Source organism: Erpetoichthys calabaricus, chromosome 16, assembly GCF_900747795.2.
Source record: "Erpetoichthys calabaricus chromosome 16, fErpCal1.3, whole genome shotgun sequence".
In the NCBI taxonomy this organism is placed as follows: domain Eukaryota; kingdom Metazoa; phylum Chordata; class Cladistia; order Polypteriformes; family Polypteridae; genus Erpetoichthys; species Erpetoichthys calabaricus.
This window is the reverse complement of record NC_041409.2, coordinates 34,928,178-34,951,762: the sequence shown is the minus strand read 5'-3', so window position 1 is coordinate 34,951,762 and position 23,585 is coordinate 34,928,178. Positions and strand designations below refer to the sequence as shown.

The 23,585-nt window shown below is 38.1% G+C and overlaps 1 protein-coding gene across 1 annotated transcript in view; it reads right to left on the bottom strand.

Moving 5' to 3' along the window:
• The window catches only part of sptb (spectrin, beta, erythrocytic), a 178,136-nt gene that overhangs the window by 34,515 nt on the left and 120,036 nt on the right, over positions 1-23,585 (bottom strand). The window contains exons 21-29 of the mRNA XM_028822033.2: positions 23,348-23,551; positions 19,223-19,312; positions 13,021-13,299; positions 12,777-12,907; positions 10,371-10,575; positions 7,272-7,646; positions 4,687-4,931; positions 4,222-4,360; positions 1,414-1,498 (exon numbers count right to left, since the gene is read on the bottom strand). Coding sequence (XP_028677866.2) covers positions 1,414-1,498; positions 4,222-4,360; positions 4,687-4,931; positions 7,272-7,646; positions 10,371-10,575; positions 12,777-12,907; positions 13,021-13,299; positions 19,223-19,312; positions 23,348-23,551 — 1,753 coding nt within the window. The remainder of the gene's footprint in view (positions 1-1,413; positions 1,499-4,221; positions 4,361-4,686; positions 4,932-7,271; positions 7,647-10,370; positions 10,576-12,776; positions 12,908-13,020; positions 13,300-19,222; positions 19,313-23,347; positions 23,552-23,585) is intronic.

Sequence of the window (23,585 nt, the reverse complement as noted above, 5' to 3'; positions counted from 1 at the left end):
TTATTTCTCATATCTCATAATATTGACATCTAAATTAAGTTTTACAAACCATATTTAAGTAGAACTTTTTATGCTTTTATACTACTACTTTTTTTTTTTTTTTTTAGAATTCACTGTCTTTAATCTTCTTTATTTATTTATCTGGTTTGTACAATGCTATATACTGTATACGCTGCCGTTCTTTATTATATTCTGTAAGTGCCTTGAGCATGGGAAAGGCGCTATATAAATAAAATTTATTATTATTATTATTACTAATTATCGCGCATTTGTCGGCGCGATTTTGTCAGCACGCATTTGTCGGTGAACCAGAAATTCTCAGCGTACTTCTTAGGAACTACAGTAAATAAAAATAAGCTAAACTGAATTTATTGCCATATCTGTATGTAGAAGGTGCTCCCTGTGTGTGCTTTGATCATGACAATAAGCAGCCCACCATCTGATTGCCTGCAGCATCACAGGATTATTTCATCTCTGATTCTACACATGATGCCAAGAGGACTTTTAAACAAGTTCAATTCCACAAGGCATCTTGTCTAAACAGAATTTCAGGGTATATTTTATAAACCCAGAGCAACTGATTACCTGACATCTTCAGTAGACATCTTTAATATTTCACTGAGAGAATGTGTGGTCTTTGCCTTCAAAAAGACAACACTTATCAAAACAAAAAATAAAGTCTGAATGACCACACACCAGTGTCACTCACTCCAGTAGTGATGAAGTGCTTGGACATATTAAACTGAATGTTCCAGATTGTTGTGATCACCTCCAGTTTGCATATCACCACAACCAGTTCACAAAGGATGACGTTTACATAATTAAAGACTTCAGTCGTCGTACACACCCGTTTCTGCCACTTCCCCCTTTTGGCAAACAGTAAAAGGCAATTGGCACTCGTACCAGTAGATTCAGGAACACAGAAGTTGTACGTTTGTTGAAAAGGTCAACTGTAATAATTTAAATGTTGTGCCATAACAAACAGTGTGGATTAATATATAATACTTACTATACTGTATATAATTGTATACAGTATATGTTGCATGCTATTTTTGTTTGTGCGTTGTATTTCTGTCAACATGCAAGTATGGAGAGATGCTAGTATGAACTTTATTGTACTACTGTATGTACATATGACATTAAACTTGACTTGATTAAATAGACGGAGATGAGAGGGAGTTCATAAAACTGATTGCTTATGCTTTGCTGTTTAATATTGCTTGGTTTCAATAACTAAATACAACTGGTGAGTCATGAGTATAGTGCATCATAATGACTCACATATCCATAAAGCAGGCTTTAATTTCAACTGTGAAAGTGCTTTTGAAAAAAAAGAGAGATGCTCTATAAATGGAACTGAGTCAGCGTCTAGCCCCATGAAACACGTCTCACTCACACACAAGTGGTACTCACATAGGCGAAGCCAGTGCCACCTTTCCTCCCATTTCTCGTTCATTTCCTTTTTCTTGTCAGACAGCAGGATTAGTTTTTCTTTAATCTGTAAACACACATGAGAACATGGAAGAAAAATGGAATTTATTACTTTAGGACATGCAATACATTTTCTGATTCTGCTTATTCAGTCAGGCTGCAGCCCACTGTGACCCTCTATCTCATCAGCACAGACACAAGACAGAAAGCCACTCTGGGCAGGACACCAGTGTTTTGCAGGACACAGTCATGCACACATAGGCATTGTCTACGAGGGGTAAACTGGAAACTGAACCTGTAATCCTAAAGTCGGAGCAATGCTAGAGAAAAGTTGCAATGACAAAATTGAATTGAACAGTCAATACCAGCTGTGTGTGAGTTTGTATGTTGCTGCAGGCAAATAAGGCTACGTCCAGTCTGCAGAGAAATGTGACTCAATTTGTTTTTAGTATTTGTTTTTGACTGTAAGCTGTTCAAATCTGATATTACTGTGTACTAATAGCTATTCCGAGTCTGCAAAATTAATACAAATAAATTCATTAGGCTCGTGTGACCTAACAGACATCCAAGAATACCAGCTTTGTGCTGACTGCTGACATACTGATTACTTACTGTGCAGGACATCTGCAAACTCGACAGGTCCAAATAGCAAGTACTCAAAGATGCTTTGAGTGAAATGATAACTGTTGGATATGCACGTAAAAATTGTGGACATAAGAGAGGAGCCATTCTTCACAAGGCACAAAAATACTTTTAAAAAACACAGATAAACTGTCCTTTACTGGCAGGGCTTTTTTACACCTGTTTGTGACACATATGTTATGCCAGCTTGAGGATTACAATGATAGAAATAAGAAAATGTCTTAATATAATTACTATTATTATTGTTGCAACCAATGGATTCTTGATCTTTAAATAGCTTTTTTTAGGTAACTCATTGTCCTTAGGAGGGTTGTCGCAATAGTTAGAATTCATACACGACTGTGGCAGGCTTACCTTTTTCCTACAGTTGGTTCTGACACTGGTCATTTGATTACTGGAATGCCAGCTCATTCTTTATTTTATTTTTACTGTATATACTTTGATTGGGGCGGCACGGTGGCGCAGTGGGTAGCGCTGTTGCCTCGCAGTTGGGAGACCTGGGGACCTGGGTTCGCTTCCTGGGTCCTCCCTGTGTGGAGTTTGCATGTTCTCCCCTTGTCTGCGTCGGTTTCCTCCCACAGTCCAAAGACATGCAGGTTAGGTGGATTGGCGATTCTAAATTGGCCCTAGTGTGTGCTTGGTGTGTGGGTGTGTTTGTGTGTGTCCTGCGGTGGATTGGCACCCTGCCCAGGATTGTTTCCTGCCTTGTGCCCTGTGTTGGCTGGGATTGGCTCCAGCAGACCCCCGTGACCCTGTGTTTGGATTCAGCGGGTTGGAAGATGGATGGATGGATGGATATTTTGATTGGGGGTGAGAACACAGGGTCAGCCATTATACAGTGCCCCTCGAGCCATTTTCAGGTTAAGGGCCTTACTCAAAGTCCCAATGGAGTAGGATCCCTCCTGGAAATAATAAGATTTGAAATGGCCACCTTCCAGATACCAGCACAGATCCTTCCCCATAGAGCCACCACTCCTGCCTTTGTTCTGTTGGTGACCCTTCCCCAGAATGATTCCATTTATTAGAATCATTATATTATTACTGTTGCTGTTATTGTTGGATTATTTATGTTGTAACTTATAATTTTGTGTCCTCCCTCAATATTTAAGATGAATTGGTGCCAATGCATGCACAGTAAGGAACACATGGGATAGTTTAGAAACACTAATCAAGCTTATGCGTGCTTTTGAGATTTGAGAGAAAATGCAAGATGCATCCATTTGTAGAGCCACAGCACCAGACCTCACCATAAATCTAGACCACCAAATGTAAACCTGCAGTTTCTGGACTGAAGTTTACAGGCAGAATGCTAGTTAATTGGTGTGTTTTGCTGTGCATTAATGTTTTGTTGATTACAGTTTTGAATATTTTGACTTGCTGTTTCGTGTTGATTTTTGATGGTAGATATTTTTTTGAATATACAAGCATTTTAAGTATAAGTCTTACTTTGTGTCTGTCTCTCTGGAATAAACATTCTTGGAAAATTAAAGTAGTTCACAAACAGGAAGCATTTCACATGGGAATTTGAACTGAAGACCCACCTCTTCTTTATGTGTGGTTATACAACTGGCTGACTTGACGTGTGGATTATGTGACATGAGTAATGTGAGATTTTTTTTCAACGACATTTTTGATATTGTTTGCTGTTGTTCAGTGCTGGTCACCATTGGGTTTTGTTCTATCAGACACTTTGTTATGTACTTATCCATTAAAAAAATAGGATTAAAATTTTTCCTTGGCCACCATTATAATAAACATGCTTTGGATAAGGTATTCCTCTAAGATAATATTTTGGTAGTTTGGGGCTTGTTTAAGCAGAACTGAGGGCAAGGCAGGATGAGCCCTGCTCAGGGCACTAGAACATTACAGAGCTGCTTCAAACTGCCCCCCCACACTAACACTCAAATATGCCTTTGGAGAAGTGCGACTGGGTCTGGACTTCAAATGCAGCATGCAGGATCCGTGAGGCAGCAGTCCTAACCACCACATCACCTACATAATTGTAGCCTTTAAAAAATTGACTATCTCCTTGTAACCCCAAAACACCTTTCTTCTAAATTACTTCCATTGAACTGTGAGGGAAAGCAATGACGTTAAGCTATCACACTTTTGCCTTTTTGACTGTGCCTGTTTCTTTATGCCACTCACTTCCTCTGAGGCTTGGTGTTGGCGAGCTACTAAAGTCCTTCCCAAGTCCACACACGTGACATATTTCTTATTCCTGGTATCTATTTCAGCTTTTATCCCTTGATGGTACTTCATGAGTAGCTCCACTGAAGATACATCTCTGCGAGAAGAAGAAGAACAACAAAGGATGAAAGAAAATACACAACATTGGGAGGCAGGACATTAAGTAAATAACTGCTGCAAAAATTCTTTTGTTCTATTCATGCATTTTTCAATACTAATCTTTCATAATACTAATATTAGTATTTTTTCAATACTAATCTTTCATAAGATTGTGTCTTTAACCTTCTTTCCTTTTCAGCATGGAAATAATCTTTAACCACCTTTCACTTTATATATGTATGTAGTGTGAGGACTCCAGAATGGAGCAGTCAGGCTTGGACATCTGTCTCGTTTTTTGTAAAGACCACTTTGTATATTACCCACCTTGGCTTTTCCTGTGTTTCAATTTGTCTGATAATATTTTCCATCCATGACAGCAGCTCCCGCACCAGGGAAAAGAAGCGGAACTTGTCAGCAGTGTCTACCAGCTGGGCACGCCGACCATCGCAGGCATCAAGAAGAGCCTTCCACGCATTAACTACCTCATGCTCTTTGGTTTGAATCTCAGTGGCTTTGTCTCCTGCATACTGGGCATGCAGACGTGCTGCTTTCTCCTGAAACTGCTGTACCTGTGGTAAAAAATAAACAGAAGAGAATTGCTGCTTCCAGATGTTTCTCTGTCATAAGGTAAACTTCTTTAGAAACAGAGATCTCAAGAAAAGGGCAGTAAGTAGATTTTGCTTTATATGTCATGTCCTAATAGCTAAGGAGTTGAATATAAACTATTGACTCTCTGGAATTCATCTAGTACAAGAGAAGGAGAGAAAGAAATTTGGATAGGGAAGTACAATCCCAGGTAACTGCCTGAAACAAAAGGTGCAATAGTATAAAAACAGTTAAATCGGAAAACAGAAAGTACAGAAAAACAAATGCATTTTGTTTGATAAGAGTTTTTACTCCAATCATGGATACCTAATGAATCTTTGCACCTGATTTAAAGGCTGATAACGCAAGTTGCAGTGTTGTGATACATAATGTAAGTGGCAACTAGGAGTCATGTATAGGTAATGGGAATAACATCATGGCAGTGCCCAATTGATAAACAAAATAATTAATCATTATATTCAGGAATCAAATACTGTAACTGCAAAGAAGCTATGCAGGAGGTGCTAGAGAAAAAGCAGCCCAAATTCCCACATAATATATTGGTCTAAGAATATTTTCAGAGAGAAAATTCTCAAAGTGCAAAATTCAAAGCAGTATGAGAGTATGCTTTGTCTTGTTCCTTGTGTTTTGTGGATGGTTTCCCAAGAGGCAGGACCACCTGTCAATCTCTGTTAAGGGTCTGCTTCCAGCCCTATAGAGGCTCATGGGAAATGCATTTCCACACAGTACATTGTATACGCTTAGTGGTTGGTGAGTCCTCTTTTTTGTTTACTAAGGTTTGCCTTTTAGGCAACTTTGTATGCCTCTTTTTGCTCTTTTGAGCTTCTCTTTTTTGGCTATTTTTTTGTGAATAACTTTTCTTTTATAAAGATTTTTGTTGCCTTGCTCTATACAACCCAGAGGTTGACAGTTCTTTCTTCGCTAGTAAGGCAATTTGCATATATTTTGGGACCTTTCAGGTCATATGTTTTAAGTTTAAGAATTAAGTATATTTTAGCCTGGTGTAGGACCAAGCCAACCACTCAAGGAGAAACTAGCTGACCTTTTCATTCACCTCCTTTGGAGAGGCTGATGGGATTCAGGTCTGCTTCCCTGGATATTGTTGAAGACCTTACAAAAATATCCAGGGATGCAGGCCTTTATCTATTTTGGGTGAGTGAACCACAACAGACGTTTAAAAGCCAAAATCAGAACCGGAAAGATAAGATTTAGCAAACACAACTCAGGTTGTGAGACAAGTAACGTAAGTGGAGAGTCGTAGTAAGAATGTCAGAAACCAGAATAATAGAAAAAAAGCCAAAACATTAGCCACAAGTCTTAGTTGGGGGGCAGAAAATTGTTCAAAACCAGAGATACTTTTATATGTTCAAACAATAACTCTAGATATGAGGTTGTATCCACAAACATGGTGGATGAATGCTTCGTGTTATTGGCTTATAAGTCATTGCACCCATACTGTCACTTAGCGCAACTAATGCAAGAGTTTGTGTGAAAATGTGTGAATGCATACCTACCATTGGGTGCTTAAAATAGCGGCGCTTATAACGACAAGACAGTGAAGCAGGATTTAATTTTCAACAATGTTAAAAATGTGTCTGACTAAAAGGTATATATGACAATTTCTTGGCTTCTGAAAGCGAAGTCTCCAATATTTTTAGCGGCCAAGGAGTAAGAACAAAAAATTAAAAATTAATGGAGGATCTTGGAATTTATAGCTTTTCCACTTTGACATCACTTGACCAGCCAAGCAACAAAGTGACGAAATAGTGGTGCCCATATAAAAAACAAAATGGTGCCTAGAAAAAGATGTTAATGTTTAAAATGTTCTTCCTTAAAACTAATCAGTATATTGAAATCTACACATTAAAAAAGTTCTGGAACAAAAAATCTGTACACAAATATGAACCAAGTCACAGAAAAAAAAAAAATAGCCCAAACCCCAATTATGTGCACAAGGCAACCATTTTTATTATGCACTACATGCTAAATTCCAAACAAGAACTTATTTTCATTACAAAATATCTATTTTTGCATAACATGTAAATTAGTATCATGTAGTACACCCCCTTTTCATGTGTATGTGAGCTTTTATAGAGAGGGCTGCTCAAGACAGTTTAATCAAATCCTACTCAAAGCCTTAGTTCTTTTATTAATAGCTTTGCGCTTTATTTTTTATGAATTTGGCAACCTTTTCTGGCCAGCCACTAACCTAAGAGAAGTTCCAGAACTTCACATGCAACAACATATTCTGTCCTATAAGCCTTTAATGATAGTTACTTTAATCATCATAATAAGCAACATACCTGTTTCCCCAAAGCATGGATATCCCTTTCAAAAGCAGCATGCATTCTGTGGAAGGATTCAGCAGTGCTGACATCTCCTCCAAGGTCTACAGGCAACTGTGTGTGCTTCTCTTCAATCAAGGCCAAGAGCTCAAGGGCATCATAAAAGTATTTGTGGAGGTTGTAGGAAGAGTTGAGCAGCTGCGCGCGAGTGTCAATGAGTTCAAGCAGGTCGCCCCAGCTTTCATTGATATTATCCTTCCACTCGGCAATGGTTGCTGCTTCACTGTGCCCTTTGTCGATCAATTCGTCAATCAGCAAGTTGACATTGTCCACACGCTCTTGCCCGATGGTTCCAGTGTCACGTGCAAACTCGCGAAATTTATCTCTTAGGACCTGAAAAAGAGGGAAATTGTTTCAGGGGAAGGTTTGTGTAGAGGGGCTAATAAGACCTTGGCTAAATATGAGATTCTGCAGTAAAAAAACAAATGTGCTCACACAAATTTACCAGCAAATATGTATAAATATAAAAAGTCAGATAATCCTAATATGTGAAATTCACAAGTAATTTGCAGTGGATTCAGAAGGCATTTAGACCACAGGACTTTAAAGACATTTTGCAATGTGACAACCTTGTTCTAAAATCATTTAAATTTGTTTTTCCCCTCATTAAACAACAATCAATACCTTAGAATGACAATGCAAAAACAGGATTTTAGAAATTTTTGGAAATTTATTATAAATAAAAAAGTGAAATATCACACTGCAGCCCATGTGCAAGTACAACCTGTCTGATGCATGATTCTTGTTCATTTCATTTATTATTCTTTATAGTTAGAACAATTTTGGCGAATGAAAACTCTTACTGATCATACTCTCATTCTTCATTAGTATAACAATGTTTTAATTGTTCACTTTGTATAATTTATTGGAATTAGTTTTAAACAGAATATGTAAACATAATGTTAAATTACATATATTTATGTTCCTTTGAATACTCAACAAATACATCAAACAAACTGAGCCTTATAATAATATTAATTTCAAATTTCTAACCATTATTTTGCCTTCAGCTTTACTTTAGCATGTTTTTTATGACTCATTAAATGCACAGAGCATATATCATTCGCTAATTCTTTCACATTTGAACTGAATTATTACGTTGTGAACAGGTTCCATGGTTCCAGTTCAACTGATTCAGGAAATGAATTGTTACCCAAGAACAAGTCACATAATTCTCGTACATTCGATTCTCCAATGAGTCACACGATTCTTGTTCATCTGATTTATAAACTGAACCATTACTAGAGAAAGCTTCCTGTTTATTTAATGATTCTTGAACTTAGTATCTTATTTTAATTTTGCATTTTCACTATATTTTAATGCTTCATATTAATATTATACAATACGAATTATAAGCATGTTTAATATATAATTAAAAAAATATAAATGATACATTATAATTAAATAAAAAATAATTCATTCAAGGGGCCTCTCTCCCAAAAGATTTTTGTTTTATCATTGACAAATCAAAATAAATAAAGGAATCGAATAGTTTAATTGGGTAGTTTGAAAAAATAGAATCAGTTAAGTTAATCAAATGTCCATCACTATTCTATAACCTTCGTAACATTATTGAGGGCCATGGAGGCAGAGCCTACTTCTAGCTGTTGTTCCCTGGTTTATGTTAATTCTGTGTTTAATTCTAATGTGTATTTGGTGCATTTAATTTATATTCCTTAACTTTTAGGGTTGGAAACCTCATGAGAGGTGGGGCCACTGTGACATCACTATTGTGAGACCACCCTCAGCCTTTATATTATAGTTGAGGATGTGGTTCCACCAGAGAAAGATTGTCATTTGTGGAGTACAGTCATTGTGAGTATTGTTTTTAATTTATTATTTTGCTTCTGTTTTTGGATGTGGCCTTTGAATTTTTTTGTGGTCTTTTAGATAAACCATTTTTGCTTACATTTTCCATGTTGCTTTTGTTATCATTGCATTTTTCTATAATAAACACTTGAAGTATAAAGAAACATGGTTTTGTGTTGTATTAAACTCAGAGGTTTGAAGTTTTCATCTCCCTTGAATGGCATTTTTGAGTACTGCTCATTTTAAGACTTTAAAAGCCTGAGCTCCATTCCTGGCCTGTGCAGATTGGGAAGCCTGCCTTTTGAGTTTGTGACCAGGCTGCCTAGGTAAGGACTATTTCTGAGGAATATTTTGTGAAGCTCTGGTCTGTGAGATGTCGAGCCCTTATCACACCTTTTTGTTCAGTTTTTGCAGCAACTTTATAAGAGGAAACACCTGTGAACAGGGTGCCATTTCATTGCAGTACACCCATACTCACTCACAATGGTGTCAGTTTAGGGTCTCCAGATACACTAACAGACACATCGCTGGGCATGTGAGAGGCAGCCCCAAGTAACTGGAGAATAGCTAAAGCAGACATCGGCAGAACATGCTAACTTAACACAAAACATGATGCTGGATCAGTGGCCACTGTGCCATTGTGCCACTCACTTCACATAGCTTGACATACTGTAAGTATAAAATAACTTCTGTTGTCAATGGTTTACAATTAGTTCAAATTATTGTATTAGAAAATGAAAAGGATAGATAGATAGATAGATAGATAGATAGATAGATAGATAGATAGATAGATAGATAGATAGATAGATAGATAGATAGATAGATAGATAGATAGATAGATAGATAGATAGATAGATAGATAGAACTTTATCCCCAATAGAAATTTGGCTTTTTACAGAAGCCAAGACAGATAGATAGGTAAATTTAATTGATGTAAAATTACTTGAGGGTCTAAATTTAATCCATCCACTCTTGCTAATTTATTTGTGGAGGAGAAGGAGAAAATCGAGTATGGTAGCAACACTAAATGTATCTACGAGTTTAACTAAAAATCACAAGAGTAAAGTTCTTACACAACACACAGGGAAACATCAGCTCCTTTCCATCTACAGCTTAACATACCACTTTAAATCAGAGTTGAAGTATCTCGTGCTTTCCCATAATCAGGCTTGAGAGTACAAAGGATTAATAAGGATGAAATCTGAATGGACAATTGGACAAAACTTTGTCCCTCTGTTTTGTACTCACCACAACATGATCGATATCCTGTCCCATCTCTTGAGAGGATGCTACCAAATCTCTTTCTGCTATCCACTGCTCCAAGTCTTCCACCTCCCTGTCAAGCTGAAACATGTGGTACATATTTTCCAGCTTGCGCTTGCGTTCTTCAGCAAGCTCATTCAGATTGGCATACTGCTTGTCAACTTGTCCTTGCCGTCGGATGATCTGCTCACTTTGTATCAATCACAAACACACAAACAAAAAGTGAAAGGTGAAGACGCTTGAAGAATACCTCCATTGCTGGGGTTGTTTCATAGAGTACTGTTAGCAACATGAACACACCACAATAACTTTACTGAGCTAACAAAAATATACACTATACTATAAAAATAAACTTCAAATAAGATACTGGATTTTATAAAACACTTGTGATGAGTGAGTGTTTGATTCTTATAAGAACTTGCTGCCAAATCAGATACACATTTGGGGCAGTATGTGCTCAGTATATTCCCAGCTCATATAATCAGTACTGCGGAACATGATAGTCAGACCATCGGTACCTTTAGACTTTTGAAGATTCTTTGCCTACAGGTGTTCAAAAGGGAATCATACAGGCATTCATTTGGAAGGTGCAGTGAATCAGCACAGATCTTCTGTTTTAAAAGATTGGGCTTGGTGGTGCATGTGATAAATTATGCATCTCCTTATTTTATGAGTGAAGATGTTTTTGTGTTCTGGGCTGATGTCTCCTTTTTTGAAATTTCTAATAATCTTTTACTCTGACTTTCATTATAGTTAGTGGATGTAACTCTCTTTGAAACTCTTAATGGCAGTTAGATTTTAACCCAAGTAGGAGTTGCTCTGAGCAGTCTGCTCCCTCCTGAACACACCATAACATTTTTCTCTTTTTGTCCTCTCTTTACTACTGACTTTTCCAACCTCTTCTCTAGAGGTTGGAACCTCACATTACAGCAGGGTAGAGCCACCAGCATGCCATCTGTCCTCATTCTGCTAGATCTTTCCTCTGCCTCTGACATGGTTAACCATCAGATCCTTCTTGTCACCTTCTCTGGCCTTGGAATCAATGGGACTGCCTTTAGATAGTTTGAGTCCTACCTCTTTGACAGATCCTACCATGTGTCCTGGAGTGAAGACATGTCAAGGATGCACGAGGAAACCATCACGGTACCCCAAGGATTGGTGCTGGACCCTCTCCTCCTCTCTCTATAAACCTTCTCACTGTGCCCTGTCATCCAGTCCTGTGGTTTTTGTTATCAGTGCTATGCTGATGATATTCATTTGTACCTTTCATTCTTTCCAGAGGGCCACACGGTATCAGCTAGAATCCCTGCATGTTTCACAGATTTTGTAACCTCATTGTCCCAGTCTGCCTGTCTGTTCAGCATCAAGGTATCTTCTCAGCTTTGTTCATTATCATAAACACACTGACCATGTTACAACTGCCTTTAGACCACATCTAACAGGGCATTCAGCACAACTCCTTGTCTCAGACAAATGCCACTCCTCTTTTCAGATCACTTTATTGCCTCCCAGTTTTCTACAGAGTAGTCAGTGGGTTAGCCCCTAAATATATGGAGACATTTTTGAGGTCTTACACTCCTTTGTAACCTGTCAGGTCTGCTGATGAATGGTGTCTTGTGATGCCAGCTTTGCTTGGGCTCAAATCTCAGTCCACCCTCTTTTCATATGTAGCTCCTAGCTGGTGGAACAAGCTGCCCACCTCTTTTCAGAATTCTGACTCCCTCAATGTGTTGAAGACTCTGTTGTTTGGTGAATTTCTGTAGAACTAAAAGGTTTTATTATCCAGGAAATCTAACTCACTTGTACTTTTCTCTGTGCTGATGATTCTTGTGATGATTGTGTGACACTTATGATGATCAATTTTGTCACCTTGTTGTTTAACACTTCCTAAAAAGTTCCCCAGACTTATGGCTTATGTTGACCTGTTTTGTAAGTTGCTTTGCATAAGAAGTGTCTGCTAAACAAGTAGATGTAAACATGTTAGGTTCAGCCTTCCCTCTGACTTTGTCTGGTGGCCCGCTTTGCACTCTCTGTATTCTGATCTTTTACTTATGCTGATCTCACCTATTTGCTGTTTTTATTATTTCCTGCTTACTCATACTCAGTCATTATTTTTGGCTGCTTCTGTTAGTAGCCCTTGTCACTTTCTGTTTCCTTTCACTGCGCTCTTCATTCAGAAGTGATTAACAACACGGTTCCTGCCTTGAGCGTTCCGTATGACTTTGTCCTCTACTTGTTAGAAGGAAATTGAATTACCCAAAATTTGGAAAGCAACCCCTCATTTGAAACCTCATCGGCGATGGTGACATCATAGTGCTATTTTAGCATTGTGAGGAAGGCCTATAGTGGTAATGAGAAAAAGGAGCTTAGTAAGCCCAACGAGGTGCTTACCCATCTGGATGATCCTCTGCCAGCATTTTCTGTGCCCGGTCAGCCAACTCACGGATGGAGTTAGCATAGGCATCCACAGCCTGTTGGAGAATGAGGTGTTTCTTGAACAGCATGACTGCACTTTGTTCATCCTATAGAAAATAATAAGAGGCACATGATGAACTTAGCCATTTTTTCTCTGATCTTTTGATGTTTGCAGACAAAATGACACAATGAAAACGTATAGATGATGTGAAATGGATACCTTTGGCTTTTCATCTTGAATCATGTACAACTCCTGTTCTCCAATCCAAGCTTCTGCTTCATCTGCATCCATGTAGTACTGCTGGCCTTTGTTCCATCTCCCAAGACGCTCCTGCCTCTTACGAGTCTCATCTTGCAGTTTTTTCCATAAGACCTCCAGCTCTGCCATCTGTTTCTGTATGGTATCGGAGTCGGGGCTTCCTGCTGCAACCATTTTCTGGCCTCTGTCTAGAACTTCGTCTATACGAGGTTGGTGACCCTGGATCTCCTTTTGCAGAGTCTAAGGGAGAGTGAAGAGGAGCATATTGAAATGTCTTCTGAACAATAACAACAAGGTGTATCATCTAAGGTACATATACAGTAGGTAGAGTTTCAGTCCCCCACAAACCAAATATTTGCAGATTTCGAAAGAGAAAAGCTGACAACTGCACTCTAAATCTGAGGTTTGTTTTGTGGTTTTCGCAAGTTAACAAAGTTTAATATTTATATTATAATATTTATTCATCTGCGGTGGGTTGGCACCCTGCCCGGGATTGGTTCCCTGCCTTGTGCCCTGTGTTGGCTGGGATTGGCTCCAGCAGACCCCCGTGACCCTGTGTTTGGATTCAGCGGGTTGGAAAATGGATGGATGGATATTTATTCATGCTATTTTGTCTTTTATATCAGGGGCCACCATTTTCTCAAAGGTCATGACCCTGACAACCTCATTAGAGTTTTACAAATACTACCATGACCTGCTATGTGAAACACTGTTGTTTTTGATTTTACACAGTAAATGGATTCTTGTTCTTGCATTTTTGACTTTTTTAATTGTCCTTTCATTTTGATGAAAGAAACTTTTCTATCTTCCCACTTTCCAATGTTTTGCTCTCAGTTTTGACTTCTGATATTTTGATTCCATTCAGTTTATTTGAAAGACAGGATTGACTTTCATTTCCGGCCTTGGCTTGGTTTTTGACTTTGCATTTCTCCCATTCATTACAAAATTTTTTACTGTCTTCCTACAAGGCAGCGCACTAATTACCAGAAAGAAAACATTAAGTAGATGCCAGATCAAAGCTACGCTCAAAATCTGGAAAATGTATTATTTATTTTTGTTATGATGCCACCTTTTATTAGCTTTTTGTGTGCCATAAAATAAATTTAGACTAATTTGTATTGGTCTTAATACATAAGGAATGTAATGGTGCAACTTATTTTATGACCAGAGGCTTCTTTGAAAAGTTTTAAATTTTTTACTACCTTTTACATTACCATTTTGGGATAGTTGCATTGTTGTTGCTGTGGTAATCATTCCTATGATGCACTGGAAGTGTGTAACTGGTAACATCATTGACATGACTGTATAAAGAACACTGTGTGCACTTGAGATTGTACTGAATTTGTAATTCTTATTTCATGTGACTCCTCGAATCACAAACTAGCTTTGAACTTACCATTTGATGTTTGGTTAGTGAGTTGGCTTTGTAGACTCTGCCTCTGACTTAATGGTATCGACCCTTGCCTGGCTTTTGTCGACCACATCCTTTCCCTTGGTCATTGCTCATAAAATATTTTACTCACTATCTTTTCATTCCATACAGTTTTAGCAACTGGTTTCTGTTCTGACTACACAGGGCAGCAGTGTGATAGCCATTCTTCTTTATGCATGTATTTTGTATTTTTTTTTTTGTATTTTTATACATACAAAATCTATTTCTGGAATTTATTTTGCATTTTCATGCAAACAGTCCAAACTGCTGGAGGAGAAGCTCCAGTCAGTGAAGACTGATTCTACTTGTGTCCTGGATGATGGACTCCTTAACTGGTAGACATCTGTTTGTATGGATTAAGAACTGTATATCAGACCTGGACACGACAAGAACTGGGGTTTCTACTCCCTTTTTGTTTTCCCTGTACCCCTCAGACTTTAGACACAATACCAATTTAAATAATCTGCAGTAATTTTCCAATGACACAGCCATAGTTAAGTGTATCAGCAGTGGGCAGGAGAATGAGTACAGGACACTAGTGAATGACTTTCTTGAATGGTACAAACTGAACCAAATACATCTCAGCATCAGTAGACAAAGAAGATAATCATGGAATACAAAGAATTCAAGCTTACTCTGACCTTGCTTCTCATTGATACTGACATCCTGTACTGTGAAATTGTAAATAATAACTACAGTACACCCACACTTTGTTAATTTGCTTATTATTTGTTTATATAAAAGTGCAACAATTTTGTGCAACAATTTTTTATGTCACGTTTTTGTCATGCTCTACATTGGGCTTATTTTAAAACCTACATATATATGTTTGGTATGATTCTTTTCAGATTTTATCGAACTTTAATGTGATGTTGTTAGATTTTCAGATTCTTATTCCATTTTTAAAGTATAAACTAAAAAATATCAAGAACTCATGTCTCGCGAGACGGCACTTTGTGCTAAAAGATTTAACCACGCCCGGGGCCGGAAGTAAAACACAAAGAGTAGGACAGCTGCTGTAAAGGCTTTTAAATGTTGAAAGCTCAGATCAGATCACGCGGTACTGCAGCAGCAGCAATCCAGCAGCTGATCGAGCAAAGAGGAGGTAAAAAAAAAACTGTTTTTGTTTCCCATTCTATCACCGTTTAAGAGAAGGTTTCGGAGGAGCGACCGTGTCTCCTTGGGGTGCATTCAGCCCCCCTCTTCACAACACAAGTGGCAGGGTGGGGGAGTTGGCGAGCGAACCCCCTATAAATAATAATTTTTCTTTTGTAAATTTACAGATTTTACTAATATTCTGGCTGCAACTGGGGGTATATACAGTATATATATATATATATATATATATATATATATATATATATATATATATATATATATATATATATATATATATATATATATAAATACGGGATTGGTTCCCTGCCTTGTGCCCTGTGTTGGCTGGGATTGGCTCCAGCAGACCCCCGTGACCCTGTGTTCGGATTCAGCGGGTTGGAAAATGGATGGATGGATACATATATACTGTATATCAGTGGCGGGCCGTCAGGGCCTGCAAGGCCTTCTCTGATGGCCTAAAAAAAATATCTGAATTACAAACTGATGTTAATTATATTTTGTCCATGAATACTTATTAAATAATTCCAAATAGTCTGTCCGCTTCCTTTCATAGCTTTTCCGATGGTTGTGCTGCGCCTGCTTCCAGACATGTATTTTCGTATTAAAGCATTTAACCAATCACATTTCAGCCATCATTTGTTGCCAGGCAGGATCAAAGTCAAAGAAGTCTGCCCGGAGGCCTTCACAATCCGTTTTGCAGTCCCTCTAACACAAAATAAATGTTGATTTAACTGTTGCTTCAACCACTCAGATTTTGAGTTGGTTTCACTAGGGCCCTCTAGCAGGCGTACGGCAACGTCACCGTATTCAGACCTGTTGATTGGATAGGATGGTGTAATAGAAAAATCTGAATGAGAGCATCATGGGGCAGCTGTACACATTGGTATGTTTGGCGGTGACCATTCCCGTGCCCACTGCTTCTGTCAAGCGGACATTTTCAGCCCTAAAGCGAATTAAAACTTACGCCAGAAATACGACAGGGCAGGTTCGACTTTCAGCATTAGCTTCGATGGCGATGGAAAGGGACTTCGTGATGGAACTGAAGCGCACGGATAATCTTTACGACAGAGTAATTGAACTGTTTTTGAGGAAAGAGAGGAGGATGGATTTTGTTTACAAATAATCCGAATTTTTGGTGAGTAAAATGTTGCAATTTTCCTAAATAATATTGTAAGTTTATGAGTTATTATTGATGTTTTTTATGTGTGTCGCGGGCTGTAGATGAAGTAGAAAGGAACTTGTTCACCCCTGGTTTGTCTATTCAATAAAGGCATTTATTGTGGCTACAGGAGTTATCTATCTGCGATGCAACGGCTCTTTATACTGTATTTCTGCATATTAAGATGGTTTTTATAACCATAAATTAGTTTTTGAGGGGCGGGTTGATTCAGACGGAGCACTACTGAAGGCCTATGTGTGAAATTCATGGTCCGCCACTGCTGTATATATATATGTATGTATATATTAGTACCTTGTTAGCATAATTAAGATTATAATAGTTCATGTTATATTTACTATAGATGCTACTCTTTTGTGTTTTGCTGTAACCCTGCAGTTTCCTTCAGGATTAGTAAAGCATCTATCTATCTATCTATCTATCTATCTATCTATCTATCTATCTATCTATCTATCTATCTATCTATCTATCTATCTATCTATCTATCTATCTATCTATCTATCTATCCATCCATCCATCCATCCATCCATCCATCCATCCATCCATCCATCCATCCTTCCTTCTTTCTCCCGGGCAGAACTCTATAGCAAAAACTCTGTTATTAAACTACAGTACTTACTGTATATACAGTACAGCCTTTGAACTGGTCCCAAAAGTGATACTGTTAACTTGATCATTGACAGGTCTTATGGGAATATGCCACATTCAATCAATGCTTTAGCTCTTTGTGGAACAACTGCCTTGTGACATTCTTTGTTTAATTGACTTGTACTTTGGAACCTTTTGGACTCTGCTGTCATTTTGTGTGATGACTCTGACCCCCAGTTGTACTTTACTCTCTTTTTTTCTTCTTTTTTCATTCTACTTGTACCTCCTAATTAATTCTTTGGGATTAATTGTAGCCAGGAGAGCAACTTAAGGTGCATAAGTTTAAGGATGAATCAAAATTCATTACCCTGACATTAATTAAAATATATCACCTACAAAACAGGCGCAGTGGTAGTGCTGTTGCCATGCAGTTAGGAGACCTGGGTTCGCTTCCCGGGTCCTCCCTGTGTGGAGTTTGCATGTTCTCCCCGTGTCTGTGTGGGTTTCCTCCGGGAGCTCCGGTTTCCTCCCACAGTCCAAAGACATGCAGGTTAGGTGTATTGGCGATCCTAAATTGTCCCTAGTGTGTGCTTGGAGTGTGGGTGTGTGTGTGCCATGCGGTGGGCTGGCGCAGGGTTTGTTCCTGCCTTGTACTCTGTGCTGTCTGGTATCTGGGTCAGCAGACCCCCGTGACCCTGTGCTAGGATATAGTGGGTTGGAAAATGACTGACTGACTGACTACAAAACAGTAAACATTTTAAAAAGACCAAATAAAGCTATAGAACTGCCTTTTTCAATCATTATGTAATATGCTTGATCTATTTTAATGTTTTGGCAACACTTCAGTTTGTATACTGCAAAAATAAATCTATTACTTATTTATTCTTATGTAACAAGACATTAATAAAAGCTTCTTTTGGTTTTCATGATACTTCTGAAACATCAATAAAGTGTTTCTTCAGCTCTGCAATGTGACCTCATAACAAAGGTTCACTTTGGAGTGCTCTGAGGTGGCCTAATGAAGACACGTTTCTCTAGATATTACATTTTCAGTATAATAGATCAGTATACTTGTCAAGTAATTCTACCATCATGTCAGTATGTCACACTGCACAGACATGAATAACACATCTACTGAGGTTTTATAAGTGTTATGAAGACCAAAAGAAACCTTTGTTAAGGTCTTGTTACAAAAGAGTAAATGAGCCAAATCTAAGCTGTTACCAATATTTTTTGTCAGCAGAACTGGTCCATTTTGAATATTAGGAATTTTACCAGAATAAAATGGAAATCCCTTCCTAAACATACATCATTTAATACTGAGAGCTCTCTGGGCTGAATGGCCTGTTCTTGTCATAAGTGTTTATAAACTGGTCAGCCGATGTTTATGAAAGTGGGTGCAACCAATGGGAGGCAACGGCCTCTTTTTAAACACTGTTCCAAAATACTCTTTTTACACTTTCCTATACTGTACTTAACTTGTGCCTGTTATCCTGTGCATTTTCTTTAGGTGCTGCTGCTGTGAGATCAGGGTCATTTTGTAACAACAGAACATTAGAACAATTGTGACAAGAACAGGTCATTGAACTTAACAAGCCTATCAACTCAAAATTTGACAGGTCCATTAAAGTCCTATTCTTCGTCACAATAGTGGGTCACTTACCCTTTGTGTGAAATTGCCATTTAACATGTTTCCAAATGTGTCCCCCTATTCTTTATGAAGAATGTATTTTAAAGCAAAAGCATGGATCCACTATAGTAATTCCTTTCATTTATTTGCACTTCTTATACATTATATTAAACTAATGTAAATGTAATTCTGTGTTCTGTTTTACAATCTTTCATACCTGATTCTTCTTGCTCAATAGCTGAACTGATTGCAGGTTATTACCATGATCAGTTGAAGTTGCAAGTGGCATTCGTTCTTCTACCCAGAGCTAAAATACAAAAGAAATGAAAGTTAAAAAAAGAAAATAAATTTTCCTAGTCTATGCCCCAGAAAGTGTCATTACAACAAACTTTTAGCCAATAGATGTTTTTCATTGTATTTCATTGCATCTCTTTGAGGTGCTTTATTAAATAAACTTTAAAACTATTAAACTTCATGTAAAACTACTTTTTAAGCCATGAGAGCTGTTAAAAGTTGCAAAAAAGTATTACTGTCATGCTTATGAGAAGCAAATCCTTAGAGACTAAAACAGATCAAAAGACATAATTAGCAAAGCAGTTTCTAGCTGTTTCAGGTTTCTCCCAGGAGCTCTGCTGTAGGAATGAAGAGCAACGCAGATGAGAAAAGTAACTCGTGTTCATCTGAAGGCAAAAGTACACAGCATACCAAATTCAAGTCCACAGAAAATGTGTTGAATGCCCTGATTTTTAAATGTCATTATATGTATGTGTACACATTTATACTAACCTGGCCAGTGTATGCAGCCTTGCCCAGCTATATCTGTACAATGGGTTATGGTAAGAAAACAAATATGTATGTCTTTTTTAAATGATGACCCTTTTGTCATTGCTAGCTGAAATGCAAGTGTTGGAATACGCTGTTTTTTAAATGTCATTATGTGTTGTACACAATTGTACTATCCTATCCAATCAAAAATAAAAAAGTTATACCCCTGTATATAATTATTTTATCACATTTTTTCCAAAAATAATCAGTATATACATTGATAAAATAATAATATGTCATGGAAGTATTGTATTCGGAACCCTGTATCACAATACATATTGTATGTGGATCAATTGTATCGACTCATATTTACTAAGGCTTTACATGGTGGTGGCAAAAGTGTGCCTTGCCTCAGGTGGCATTTTTTAACATGCTGGCCCAGCTCTCATGAGTCGAGAATTTCTCCTTTTTGGGTCTGTTGGATTCTACAAATTCAGTAACTCCTTGCTGTGTTTAAACCACGAACGATACTTCTTTATATATTCAGGTTTACTGTAGTTTCATGAATACGTGGCTAATCCCACCTTAATAAACTGAATGGCTTGGTCAATAATTGACTGAATTGATATGGCATATAAACTGGGCAAACCTAATGGTTTGGTGTTGTTCAGTCTATTGTACTGTTATTCATAATGAAACATTTGAAACTCTATAAACTCTGTATTATGTTAAGTTTAGGTAACTGTAATACACATGCAAAATATCATGAACACCCACTTAACTGTTTTGGAGTATTGCGTGATTTTGTGATGTTGGGTTTCTCAAAGAAATTCTTGAAACGCCATGAAGCCCATATTTCAAATCGTATTAACAATAATGTCAATACAAAAGTAGACATAGTTTTTGAGTGATGCATGGTTTTTGTGTTGGTGCTCAACCTGCTCCCCCCATCATTTTCTTTGAATCTATGATTTTATTGCTGCCTTCAATATAACTACAGCCAAATCTAAACAATATACCAAATTTATTACCAATGGCCTGCCTAGTTTTGCCATAATAATGCAGTTTTGTTTTTTGCCCCCCCCCCCCATTACAACCCTGTTTCTTCATAAAACCTTTGAAAGAACTTAAAGTCTACATTTTAAACTATATCACCTGTAATATGAAAGCAAATTTCATGAACTACGCGCTGTTTTGAAGTGATGATCTGTATTTGTCCTCTCACCTTCATTACAACTACTCTTCCTGATTACATTTTGTAAACACACTGTAGCCTGGATTTTAAGTTGGTTCGGGTTATTATACATTCAAAATTTTATTAAGATCAACTTGGCCATTTTGGAATAATGCACAGTTATTGCTTCCCCACTCCTTCCCCATGAAAATGCCTGTATTTAAAGTTAGACCAACTACATCTTAGATGGAAAATTTTGCCAGTCTGTAAATAGAAACTTTACATAATTGAATATGTCTCAAGGGGTTACTCTTTAATAGTATTTTTGTAAAATATTTTCCTATTGCTACATCATTTGGACAAGCTTGAAAAATGTGTGGCCTACCTGAGTGGGGTATGATTTCTCAAACGAAAGCAGCCACAGCTTGTTCTCTAGTTGAATCCAAATAGAGGTGATGGTGAAGTCGGGATTCTGCTTGTAGACATTTGAAACTCGTTTGGTTTGCTTTAAAAGGAATACTCCACCCAAAAATATTTTGCTTAAATGTTACTTACTCCATATGCTTTACAGTGATAGCCAAGAAAAACTTTTTACTTTATGTTTTCAAAAAGAACAAGAGAGAATAATTAATCATATAATGGAAATATATATTCATCAATGCTGGACAACAGCAAAAGAGATGAAAAAAGTCCATGGAAAAAGACAACAAAAAATCTCAAGTTACTTGTGTTGCATAATCCATGTGTCCATTATTCAGCTGAATGCTCAAAATGTGCAAATGTATGCATTTTTGGTAAAATATTATTAACATTGTCATGTGTGTGCACATAGGGGATAGCTTAAGGGCTCTGGTGACTGTAATTACCCATCGCTCTAGGGGTTGGCACTGTGTTCTAATGCCTGTTCTCTTCTTCCCTCTGCAGACCAGATTATTTAAAGCTGTACCATCTCTGACGCCACTTCCGGGGTTTGTCTGCCTAGACCCGCCTCCTCCTGTCAGAAGGACATATGACCGGAAGTTCGGCCATTTTGAAATCAGTCCACTATGGAACTTTGAAAAGACGTTCTCTTGCAATTGTTGCTTGTTTTTTTGCTTTTCAATTACACAGGGTCATTGGGTGGTGCTCCAACACTTTATCATGTTCTGTCTAATCTCTTACAACATTTATTTCAGGAAAAAGCAGCATGCTTTGTAAACAGTACAACACAATCCTACAATTCTTTGTTTTTGAATTGAAGACAGGGCTTTTGACCAGTGAATGTGGGAGAAAGGCAACTAGCCCAATTCAGATCAGTTAAGTTTCAGATTCAGTTCTTGTGTGTGTCTTTCTTCATTCATGAAAGCAGTTTTTGAAAATGATTTATTTACAAATATTTTAGTAAAAATACATGTTTGGGACCAAACAAATGGATGACTTTGCCACGTGGATTATGCAAAGCAAGTAACATAAGATTTTTTCATAGACATTTTGATATTGTTTGTTGTTATCCTGCATTGGTCAACTACTCTGACCATTGACTTATAAACGTTCTTACCTCCTTTCTTCATGAAAACAGATGTCACTATAAAGCACATGGGGTGAATAACATTTAAACAAAATATTGTTTTTTCAGTGGAGTATCTCTTTAGCTTTGTAATTTTCTTGGCCTAAGCTTGCCTTCGATAGTCACCTGCCAAGCTATCATAGTCCCCATTGTTAAGATGTGGAGGTCTACACATCTACAAAATAGGCTTCCCAGAGAAGCTGAAAGCTAACTTGGTGGAGTTGGTGGTGCCGCATGTAAACCTGTCAGAAATGTCCCCAGCACTGGGGGTGCGACTGGGCTGCCGCTGTCAGGTATACTAAGTATCACTCATTAGCCAAAGTACAATCTGTAGAATTCCTAGAGCTCTTTACTTTGCATTTCTTTTCCTTACTGTTCTGTATTCCACTTTCAACCAAGGGCAGCACGCTGGTGCACTGGTAGCACTGCTGCCTTGCAGTAAGGAGACCAGGGTTCACATCTTGGGTCCTCCCTGCGTGGAGTTTGCATGTTCTCTCTCTGTCTGCATGGGTTTCCTCCGGGTGCTCTGGTTTCCTCCCACAGTCCAAAGACATGCAGGTTATGTGAATTGGCGATTCTAAATTGTCCCTAGTGTGTAGTTGGGTTGGATGTGTGAGTGTGTGTGTTTGACCTGCGATGGACTGGCACCCTATCAAGGGTTTCTTCCTGCCTTGCTTCCTATGCTAGCTGGGATAGGCTCCAGCAGATCTCTGTAATCCTGTTCAGGACTAAGCGGGTTAGAAAATGACTGCCTGACTTTCGGCCAACTATTCTTGCCACTCCCAACTCCTTATAGCCACTTTGGGTCTTATTAGGCACAAAAATGATCTGATGCCCCTTTTTCAGGGCTAACTCACAATTTCATCTGCCAGGTCACGGTAGAATTGGTACACCGCTTTAGAGGCCAGGAGATTCTCTTTCCTGTTTTGAAGAGGAGCCTGAAGCTGCTGGATGTCACTCTCCAGGGACTGGTGCAGCCCAGCAACCTCTGTAGGAAGCTGTGCCTGGTTCAGAAGCTCATTCATTTCTGCCTTTTTCTCCACCACTTGCTTCTCCATCACCTGGAAAGAAATGACAGTTGGCTTTAGTAGATGG